Genomic DNA, 12,261 nt, shown 5'->3' with positions numbered 1-12,261 from the left:
AAACAAATACTATTGAAGTCAATGATTACAAGTTTTCAATATTTTCCTAAAACCTTTTCTTATGTTCAACATTGTTTACTGCAGCTCTAGAACATCAGTTGTCAACTGTGGTCCTCATGACCCTCTGCTCTGCATATTGTTTCTGTGTAACTTAATTTAGAGGTGTCAAAGGGGACATCACATGATATTCTGCCATGATTCCAGTTTGAAAAAAGCATGTTCATTTCAAAAGGTATTAAACTAAATGACGTGACTGAAAATTTTCTGGTTATGGTTAAACCCTGCACACTTCAAGACAGGTCATCTGTTGTTAGTTCATAATCATTTACATTATATTACCTCTCTTGTTTTTGTCACATTTTGTATGGAATGTGGAATTGCTATTGAGTTTTGAATTTATTTAAAATGTTATAAATATTAATAAAATAATTCTGCTGTAGTCACATGCAGGATTTTTTAAATAGTATGTTGCAAATCCACATGAACACAGTAAGTGCATTGAGTTATAAAGGTACAATATAAAAGGTTATTTTAATTTTACAAATGTATGTCTTATATTTTCCTTTTAATAATTTCCCCTTTTTTTCTTTTTATTAACCTTTGAGCGTAAATACCCACATATTCCTGTGAGGTGCATTAAAGGTCAGAGTTATTTCTCTGTGACCTTTGCGTGACTGTAGATCTGTGAATGAACATGAGAGGAGTGCAGTCTCTGTGGATCTGTGGAAACCCTGATGGTTGTGACCTGTGGACAGTCCTAATGCTGCGCTTCAAAGCATTTCCACATGGATGATCTCACACACAAATCGCTCTATTCACCTGAAAAGAGCACAACAGTTTTCAAAAAATAAGAAAATCAGAGAAAGGTGAAGCTATTTAAAGCTTCATTTTGAGGGAAAATAAATATCTCATAAAAAGATTAGGCCTATTTCGATGGCAAATGCAGGCCTTCTGAATCTGGATCAACAATGTTTCTGTTTATTTATTTTCGGGTTTTTTTTTAGCACAATGTCAAGTACAATACTATGCAAATTGCACCTTGTTTGAGTCCATCATCTCTGTGCCAAATTGATGTTGCTTATTGGCTGAAATGCTGCAAAAGAGCCTATAAGGAAATGGGTATTTTTAGGCACAATGTAGGCTATACATAAAAATTTATTTTTTAAAAAGTTGGATTGCAAATCAGCCTACTTTAATCTGTTGAACCAGTTTAAACAGTTCTATTAAAATTGCTGCAACTAAAAATTCAAAATGAATATGACTTATGTCATGAAGTTAAATAGTAGGATGATGTGACACAAATATTGTTATACTGGAATCCAGCAAGCATAAGCTGTTTTGACCTTGTGTTACAGACCCTGTGTGGACCGTAATGACCGCACGCTTCCGGTTGCCTGCTGGCAGATCCTACAATGTCCGGACGACGGAGCTGGCACGCGACAGACAGCGCACCGAGGTGGTCTGCAACATTCTTCTTTTGGACAACACTGTCCAGCCTTTTAAAGTCAATGTAAGTAAAAGTTCTGTGAATTAATCGGCTTTCTAATGATCAGATGATGTATGAGTAATGTATTATATACAGACTATCATTTCTACAATTGTTTTTTTTTTTTTGAAGAAGAAGAAGAAATGTGTGGTGCTTAGGGTTGTAACAATATACCGGTATGACGGTTTACCACGATTTGAACGTGCACGATTATCATACCATGAACAATTGCATATCAACGGTTTTAACCCTTAAAGACAGAGACAGCCGCCCGCGGCTAAAAATAAGTATTGCTCTTAAATGTTTAATAACTTTTGATCCGCTGATCCGATTCACACAATTCAAAGATTTACATAAAGAAGAGAATCTCAGCTTTCCAGTGCTGTATCACATAACATTCGCGGACTTTCAGAGGCTCCGGAATCAGTGCGGTTACGTCATCAACATTTGACAACGCTGATTTGACAAAGAAACGCTCGTCACTGTGTCTCCGGACAAATCAGACATGATACATTGATGCATTGTCCCTCCTCCATGCCCAGATTGGTTCAAACTCGCTATATCACAACCAATAAGCATAGGTTTCGCTTTTGTTTGTGGACCAAGCTTTTTGAACAACACGGAATGAGAGAAAGGCATACATTTATGCGCGGCTAAATAAAACGCAAAAAAAAAAAGTTTTTCATGAAATAATTCTCATACTAAGTACTTTTGCATGCACAGCAGCACAGAAACATGACTAAACAGTGACACAGCAAAGACGAACTGCTGCTCTTGCTGTTTTCAAAAGACGCAAATAAAGATGCAGCTGTTTGTCTGCATTGCAGACAACCATATCCATATCCATATCGATAGACAACCATATCCATGCTGGCACATAAAACCTAAGGATGTTCCATATTGAATCTAGTTTCGTTATGTAACTATTTATAGTATAGTAAATATTTATATCTATTTTTTACTGAGGATTTGCACCATGTTTATTTGGACTTTTTTTGGACTTTGACACATTATTTATTATTTTCTTATTTTTATTTGTTCATTGTAAGTGGTGTTGTTTATAGTAACTAAAAATATATTATTTGGAAAAAGTCAAATTTGCTTCACTGTTCTATTATTTTGTAACATTTGTAACATACCGTATACCGCGAAACCGTCAAACCGTGGTATTGTTTTAGACGATTATCATACCGTGAAAAATTCATACCGTTACAACCCTAGTGGTGCTGTGATTTTAAGGAAATTAGTGTTGGGCGATATAAGAAGTTTTCAGATTGCAATATCATCCCTCTGAGATTGCGATACACATTACTATCGCTGGGGGTGCGGTAGTGATATGTTTACTTATTTGCTCATTTGTTTAACCATTTCTAAACGTATTTATGTTTTGGACAATTTAAAATAATAATACTATTTATTTAATTCAGTAATGTAATTAAAAGATGTAATCGGTCTACGTTAATGCGAAATTAGCTAAACATCCTCTTTAAAATTGTCATTGGTCACAGGTCTCTGCGATATCTTTGCCTATCGTCGATACATGATACTATCTTCTATCGGCAAAAACCCTATCAATAATTTTTATTTAGCAAGTGTACACTAAATTGGTCTGTATGGTTGGCAAATCATTTTATATTGTTAAAATAGTTACATTTTTAAAAAATGCTGCAAATTTTGAACTTTGAGGATCATGTGATACTAAAAACGTTATTAATGACTGGCAAAATGTCAGCTTTGCCATAATAGAATCATGTATATATATATATCTCGGGCTTCCTGAGTTCGAATCCCTGCTCGATGACATTTCCCAACCCCCCCTCTCTCCAACTTCACTTTCTGACTCATTAATGTCCTGTCTAATAAAGGCAAAAAAGGGCAAAATAAATAAATAAAAAAATTCAAAATTATTTTTCAACTTTCAAGACTTAATGTCAACAAACTTTTAAATAGTTTTAACTGTTAATTATATGATGTTTTCATATTCATGCATTTAATAATGTGAATTAAGCATGAATTCCCAATAATAATAAAGATTTTAATTAGATTTTGTTTAAGATGTTAAATATCTTTTCAATATGAACTCGAACTTTTATTTTCTTCAAATCTGTCACCTGTGTGAGTTTTTCCCCACTTGTAGTGGTCTGCATCTTTTACACAGTGCTCATGTTCCAGTTAGTGTATAGCAGTGTAATTCTGCTTATAAAAGGAAGAATTCTTGACATTCCAGGAGGCTAAAAACTGGCCCTGGGGCACCAGAGAATCATGTACACACTTGCACCTGCAATATGCGCTGCTACGACACACCCCACACACGCGACACGCAAAAGCACAAATCCCCAGATCTTTCATTTGGTCATCCGATTGCAAAACCCATGTGTTTGTTCTTGTACTCAGTGTTGTGCAAAGTGTTGTGTAAAAGTGTCCTTACGGAGAACTCTTGTGTCCTGACTTGAAGTAAATGCTAATATTAGATTTAAAGGTTTCTCAAGTTGTAGAAGGTTGTTCCAGTTTCCCCCACTAGTTACTAACTTTTCCACTAGTTACATTGTCCAAAGATTTCCTGTGCACGCAGGAAGCATTTCCGTATTTGAATTGGAGGGAGCAATAAACCCATAAACATCACATGACTCGCTTTAAACAACCGCTGATCTGTTAGATGAATCAAGACGTCCTTTCTTAGAAGTTGTCTGTCATGCTGCTCTTTGATTTGTAACTAACATTTCCAGGAAAGTCAGTCCTCATGTAATGGCTCCATTGATCAAATTTACTCGCCTGCTCTTTGGTCCCATGCATTTTGGTGCCAGACCTCTCAGTGACCTAGATAGTCTGGCAGCACAGCGGGCCCTTGATGAGTATGGGGCGCATATGGAACGGAAGCGCAAGGTCTAATGGAAGGAGAGCTGAAGGACCAGAGGCGAATAATCAGGAGGGGGCGAGGTGTTGAAAACAGGAAGGCTGTTATTTGCGTTACAGGAGTTGATGTTGTTGATGTTACAGAGGGGCCATCATAAACAAGCCTCATCTGTGAGTTTGAGGAGTTGCATGTTACGTCTGGAATGTGGAGGAGATGCCGGAAGTTTGTAAAAATTAGATGTAGCTTCTCCTTTTGTGTGCATGTTTGGTTTCTAATAGGTTTTGATCTTGATTTTTCTTATAGCTGGTGTTTGTAAATTTGAAGTCATGCGTTTTGTCTTTTGCATATATAACCCTTTTAAGTGGCCTAAAGGTAGATTTATGCTTCTGCATCGCTTGCACGCAGATGGTCCAGCACAACCTTTGCACAGTCGCGTACCTTTCACCACCAAATGCTTCTCATACGAGTGAACTTCAAGGGAGAATGACGCTAGCTTCAGCTTTCTGTTGTACACCACGCATTGGTACCATTTAGTAGTGGAGACAAAAGCCAGATAAAGGTGGCCCATAACGAACTGTACCATACCGTACTGTACCACTCAGTGGAAACGAGTGGAATTTTCTGTATAAACAAAATGCCCGTAAAGAAACTCAACAGAAGAACATAAAAACCCCACTGCCAGCTAGCATTTGGAAAGTGTTACTGCAGACAGAGTAACACTAACAGAATACAGAAGTATAAATGCACGGCTATGCGCTTGGGATGTACCATGGGTTATGGCTCTCACTAGATGCAGAAGTATAATTCAGCCTTTAGTATTAGCTTAGAAGTTCCAGAATTAGAGCTGTTTTTGTTTAAGATTACAAAACTCACTTGCTTTTTTGTCTTCAAAACAGCATGCACTAATGAGTCTTACACAATAACCACAGGAACGTGTGTTAAGAAAGAAAATACGATTATGATTTCATGCTGCTACAATTGTGGCTTAAGTGTCCAAATACTTTGTAGGCCTCCTGTGCAGTGCTAGTCTTTTAATGTCAAAACACAGACGTCATAACTACACTGTTTGCACGTATGTTTGGTTGCTGTGTGTAGATCTCTGACTGCATGCAAAACACTCACAGCTCAAATCACTGAGCAAGCTGCCACATGTCTACTCGCATTTCTGTCATGCCATTTTCCTTCAAAATTCACCTTATCTACCCACATCACCCACACCACTCTGCTTTTTAAATGCTTGTTATTGGACTTCTTGTGAATAGTTGATCGATTTATTATATATGGGTCTTCAGGGTTTGTTTACATCTGATCACTTCATGTGTGTTTTCTTTTATCATTATACGGTCATGAAAAGGACAGGCGTAAATGCACTACGAAAACACAATCAAGATTGATTATTCTGATCGCTTAGGGTTGTAACGGTATGAATTTTTCACGGTATGATAATCGTCTAAAACAATACCACGGTTTGACGGTTTCGCGGTATACGGTATGTTACAAAATAATAGAACAGTGAAGCAAATTTGACTTTTTCCAAATAATATATTTTTAGTTACTATAAACAACACCACTTACAATGAACAAATAAAAATAAGAAAATAATAAATAATGTGTCAAAGTCCAAATAAAGTCCAAATAAACATGGTGCAAATCCTCAGTAAAAAATAGATATATTTACTATACTATAAATAGTTACATAACGAAACTAGATTCAATATGGAACATCCCTAGATTTTATGTGCCAGCAAGGATATGGTTGTCTATGGATATGGATATGGTTGTCTGCAATGCAGACAAACAGCTGCATCTTCATTTGCGTCTTTTAAAAACAGCAAGAGCAGCAGTTCGTCTTTGCTGTGTCACTGTTTTGTCATGTTTCTGTGCTGCTGTGCATGCAAAAGTACTTAGTATGAGAATAATTTCATGCAAAACTTTTTTTTTGCGTTTTATTTAGCCGCGCATAAATGTATGCCTTTCTCTCATTCCGTGTTGTTCAAAAAGCTTGGTCCACAAACAAAAGCGAAACCTATGCTTATTGGTTGTGATATAGCGAGTTTGAACCAATCTGGGCATGGAGGAGGGACAATGCATCAATGTATCATGTCTGATTTGTCCAGAGACACAGTGACGAGCGTTTCTTTGTCAAATCAGCGTTGTCAAATGTTGATGACGTAACCGCACTGATTCCGGAGCCTCTGAAAGTCCGCGAATGTTATGTGATACAGCACTGGAAAGCTGAGATTCTCTTCTTTATGCCAATCTTTGAATTGTATGAATCGGATCAGCGGATCAAAAGTTATTAAACATTTAAGAGCAATACTTATTTTTAGCCGCAGGCGGCTGTCTCGGTCTTTAAGGGTTAAAACCGTTGATATGCAATTGATCATGGTATGATAATCGTGCACGTTCAAATCATGGTAAACCGTCATACCGGTATATTGTTACAACCCTATGATCGCTCAATCCACTTCAGGAGGTGGTCTGGGATGTATTCCAGACAAAACTGGACATGCCTAAATGCATCTGGGTGTTAAAATTACATATTTAAATTTTTCTTTCGAACATAAAAATAAACCTAGGAGTGAACCTACGCTAGTCTCACGCTTAGGTTAAGTCACTATTGTCATGCCATTGATTCGGTTCAATTCGATATCAAAATAATTATATTATATTTAATTAATAATATTTATATTTTACTTCACAGCACAATTCTTATATTAAAATTTATAAATATATTTATACATGTATATTATTTGTAATATAATTGTGTCCTTTAATACAAACAGTCAGATAACTGAACTGTACCTTTAAAAACTCATGTACATGCACAATACAACATGAGCATTTATAACAAATAAACAAATGTAAATATTATCCTGCTCGCTTTCTGACCATTGTCGAGAGTTCTTACTCCCCTATGATTGGTCAAGCGCTCAACAGAAAGGGCTGCGATTGGCTCTAACATTCTGGTGCTGTTCACCAATAAATGACACTGATAAATGGCAGCGGCGGTCACAGCTAATCTGTGATAGACGCGAAGGAGAAAACTTGTTCTGCAGACACACGCTCATGTCTGTCAAGAGGGTATCGCTGTAACAGTCAAGAGTAAAGGAAACCACACCACACACCAGCATGTCAAAGGGCCACAGTGAGAAAGAGAGAGAACGAGAGAGAGAAACTGATTTTAGTTTCTTTTTCTCCATCACAGTGAAACAGGGCTTCTGCTGTAACTATTTATGTAGTTGGAGTGTTTTAATTACTCGTTTGCCTCCCTCACCATAGTAAGCTACCGCAATATAGCACTGACGTCAGCACGTAATAACTGCTTATGATCTATTACAGAATCGATACCAAATTGTCCACGTCTGCATCGCGGTGCACTAAAGAAACAATCAATTTTGACACCCCTATAAAAATGTACAAAATAAACATGTGAGAACGTGTTATAGGCTATGTGACAGATATAACAGCACCAATCCAATATGCAACAGCAATGCCACAGATGACCATTTAGGATGTTTTTGCAGGCATCCACTGCGTTAAACAACATATGCTGGAATAGTTGGCGGTTCATTCCGCTGTGGTAACCCCTGGTAAATCAGGGACTAAGCTGAAGGAAAATAAATGAATGAATGATTTTTATTTTTGACCAGTTATTAACTTTTAAACCATACAATTAGAATGTTAAATTAATATCAAATGTTTGTTTTAACTATAGAGACTCATTACAGACCTGTAATATCTCTGTTAATGGAGAGAAAAAAGTATAGCCCTTTTTTGTTTACACAGTTTTTTGGAGGGGAGAGTTGGTTATACACAAATGAATGTAAACCTTTTCTAGTTTTTAATGATGTCTTGCACATATCTATATGACTGAAATAAATATAGAGATATAAAACCTATTCTACTTCTAGTTCTGGCTGTTACTTTTGACTTCAGTTGAAAACGCACCATCAAAGAGGCACGAGGTCTGACACCCGCAGCAAGTCTCTGCTCTGACACTTTAATTGGTGTGTAAATCTACACAAGTGTGCTGAGGGTAGGGGAAGGAAACACAAGGGTCCAAAAATCCCGGAACTTAGTTCATATCTACATCCTAAAAAAAAGCTTTCAGAAGAATTAAAGCCTATATTAATGCTTCCTGTTTTGATATAACAAAGATTTTCCCATGGTATATCTTTCTATACATTCCTTCCTTTGACGCCAACATGGGACCTGATGTTACACTGTGGGGGCTGTGTGTGATTATGGTTCAGCATAGGATTTTATGACATGAAGTTAGATAGATAGTGGGTGTAAGGCTCATTTAGTTATTCATGACTGAATGGTGACTTTGTTAACAGGATATGCTAATTTATTAATTTATCGGAAGCCATAAGATATACCATCACATTGATTTAAAAGGGCTGTTGCCAGAAATAGCGGTTTGGTGGCAATGTCTTCCCACATGCTTAGACTTATTTTCTATATACCCACACACAAGGTTTGTCAAGCACTGGGAAAACAAGGAAGTGAAACAAATGAAACGAATAAGACAACTAAATGTTTTAAACTCTTATTTTAATTAGTTTGCACAACCACTTAATTTAATAATTTGTACCTTCTACAAACTTTCTTCATATCAAACTTTTAAAATAAGCTTTGCTTATAAACATTACAAGATGCTATTCTGCTGTTTTCACTTTATTTGAATAAATATTAGCTTGAATAAATTACAAAGCTCTGGTAGCAACATGACATTTTTTAACCACTGAAACAGTCACTTCCTAACTGCAGATTTGCACACACAAAAAATGATCTTATTGTTAGAGCTGGACGATAAAATCGGTATTGTTATTTATTGACTGAAAATCACGGTCAATAACGATACAAAAAAGTTTTGTATGAAGGCTGTAGTTTTATTAAAATGTAGCTGCTGAGCACTGGCCTTGGAAGGTATGCAAATAAGCTTTTGGTGTAAGTGACAAGAGATTCCATAGAAAGTGATGAAGAGTGTTTGAGGATTACTGTATCATTATTATTGACACCTTACAGATGTTGATCTACCTTTACCATTGCACACACTTAAAAACATTTTATTTATCAAATTTAAAATTATTTTTAACACTTATGTTTATAATATTACAAAAAGATGAAACATTTGGTTAAAATATAATTATTTTTTAATATTAAAACTATTTGCCTTGGTATAATGTAATAAAATTAAAATAAAGTGGTTAAATAAAAATAATTCTAATGTTCCTAAATGGATTGTTAAAAATATATTATAAACATATTGGCATTGAATGATATGAAACATCATATCATTATTATTTTTGCAATAATGCCCAGGCCTACTCATTACCAAAATGTTATTATTTATTGAAGCTTTAGAAATGCTGTAAATGAAGGCTGAATTTACAGTAATGTTGTTAAACCTATTTTCTTGGTATTCAGAACAGTTATCTTGATGGACACTACTGATAATATGTTTAACTGTGTTAACTACAGTGTCTAATCAGCCACATGGCAATAAGACAAAGCGTTTATGCATGTAGATCTGATCAAGACAATTTCCTGTTCATCAAAATCTAAGCATCAAAATAGTGAAGAAGTTGATTTAATGACTTTTAATGTGGCATAGGTTTTGGTGCCAAATGGACTGATGTGAGTCAGAAGCTGATGATCTGCTTTAATTTTCATGACCATGTCTAAGGTTTACAGAAAATGTCCAGTGAAACACATTTCTTTTGGAGAAGTTATTGATGCCAGAGGTCAAAGGATGTCCACAGTGTCACCAAAAAGAGTACTTTAAGGCTGGAAAAGTGTTGCCTGGTCTGATGAGGCATGAGTGTTGTATTCAGATGAGCTTTACAAAACATGGATCCAATGTTACTTGAATAAGTGGTGTAGGCTGTTAGTGTCATGTTGTGAACCCATACTTTGGGCTAGGGTTGGGCTGTTATAAGATTCTGACAGTATTATAACCTTGGATAAATATATCACTGTATCACTGTATTGAAATTACTGCTCTGAAATATATTATTTTTAAATGTCTGGGTAAAAAACAAAAACTTTGAAATATTTTAGAGCAGTAAACATGTCAGAGTAAATAATTCAAATGAATAATTGACTTCTGCTGTCTTCATTATTTTCAAAAACAGCTTTCTTTACAATTTGAAACAGCATCTTTGGAGCTCCTTTTTGCTAGAGACACTGTTGCATAGGAACGGTAAAGCAGATAATTTTGGCAGTTTTAAAACCTTGACTCTATACACAGTATACATTGAAATCGTCCCATACCTACTTTGGGCCCCTTATTACCAACTAAGCATCTGTTTAAATGCCACAGCCTACTTCTATTGTTACTAATATTGTTGACCGTGTCCATAACATTATAACCCCGTCCTGTGATGGCTACCTCCAGCAGGAAAACACAAAGAAACACAGAGCCTAAATCTTCTCTAACTAGTTTCTTTGAGACTTTATATTTTATATTTACAATATAAACTAATAAAAACTATATAAACCATACAATACAACTTTAACTTGTACATGTCTGAAAAGGAGTAGGAAGAAGCAAAAATAATCATACTTAATCCATTAATAATAAATGGCAATCAGCAGAAGTAAATACCAATAAGTGACCATACAAAAAGTAACTCCATGATTCTGTTGTCATATTCTTGCCAGCAAGTTTCTTGAACACAGCAGTGAGTTCAATGTACTCCAATAACATCCACAAGAAGTCAACATATAATGAGTTCTCCATATTTCTGAACTTCCTTACAAAGTTTGCAGAGGCGCTAGACTGCTCAACTGGCCTGTCATTCACTTCGCTGATGTGATTGTTGCCATATTTTGTTTATTGTGTAACACTTTGCGTGTATGTGGTTCAAACTGTCTGTGTTTCTCAAGAGGCATGTGTTCAGAATATGTGGTCTTAGCCATTCTAGGATTACTTGAAAGAGTCAAACAGGAAATAAAAGCTCTGCTAATGCCTCACTTTTGCTGTCAGGATGCTGTAACGGATCCGACAGCCAATAAAACCCTCTTTTTACGTCTCGCTGTTTCTAACAACCAAAGTGGCTTGGCCTTGAGATATGGGTTTGGTTACTTTTATTTCCCTTGTCTGTTCTGCTGATGTCAGCAGCTTTGCTACAAATATGCACTATTGCAGTGACAATGGTGAATTCAATGATACACTTTTTGCTTTTATATCTGCTTAATTATTTGGTTAAGTTTTAATCAAATGCTTGAGGTGCTCTGGGATCTCTTTATTTATAAATTAGCACTAACAGAACAATGTTAAAATTGAAGGAATGAGGATAGAAGTTTTGTTTATTGTTGAAATAATTTTTATAAATAATATAAAATAAATATGAAATAATTGTTATAATTCAAATAATTCATAGGAAAAATTATTTATTTATATTTTAAAGAGCCCATATTATACATGAAATAGGGTCATATCTTGGTTGTAAGGGTCTCCAACAACAGTTTAATATGCATGCAAGGTCAAAAAACACTTTCATGGTCTTATAATCTGCATTTATTTTTACCTAATTATCCCAGCGACTCCTGTATGAATCGTCCAGTGATTCATTTGTTCCCAAACCCCTCCTTAGCGCGAAGCTAATCTGCGCTGATTGGACCAATGACAGTCTGTCGCGATTGGTCGACTGCCTTCAGTCAGAGTGAAATGCCAAACAGCTAATCAGCAATATAAAAGTAATCACAGTTCATACACGCTCGATGGTGTAGGCGTGGAGTTTAGCTGCCAGTGGGTCAATGTAAATACAGACTATGGACTTGAAAATACAGACGACTGACTATTTTATTGAGCAAAAACTCCAAAAGCAGTTGAGGAGATCTCCTAGCTTCTCACTCTGCTCTTTTCACAGACACACACACACACACACACACACACACACACACACAC

The 12,261-nt window shown here is 35.9% G+C and overlaps 1 protein-coding gene across 2 annotated transcripts in view; it reads left to right on the top strand.

Annotated features, from left to right (window-relative positions):
• ptpn4a (protein tyrosine phosphatase non-receptor type 4a) overlaps positions 1-12,261 on the top strand; it is an 89,357-nt gene that overhangs the window by 25,217 nt on the left and 51,879 nt on the right. The window contains exon 2 of one of the 2 annotated variants that reach the window (XM_068223323.1): positions 1,356-1,510. In XM_068223323.1, coding sequence (XP_068079424.1) covers positions 1,373-1,510 — 138 coding nt within the window. In that variant the 5' untranslated portion in view covers positions 1,356-1,372. Of the gene's footprint in view, positions 1-1,355; positions 1,511-12,261 lie in introns of those variants that run through there. The other variant, NM_001007200.1, reaches the window with a different exon arrangement.

This window comes from Danio rerio, chromosome 9 (assembly GCF_049306965.1).
Source record: "Danio rerio strain Tuebingen ecotype United States chromosome 9, GRCz12tu, whole genome shotgun sequence".
Taxonomy (NCBI): domain Eukaryota; kingdom Metazoa; phylum Chordata; class Actinopteri; order Cypriniformes; family Danionidae; genus Danio; species Danio rerio.
Note: the sequence above shows the minus strand (reverse complement) of the source record. Positions and strands in the feature narration are given on the sequence as shown.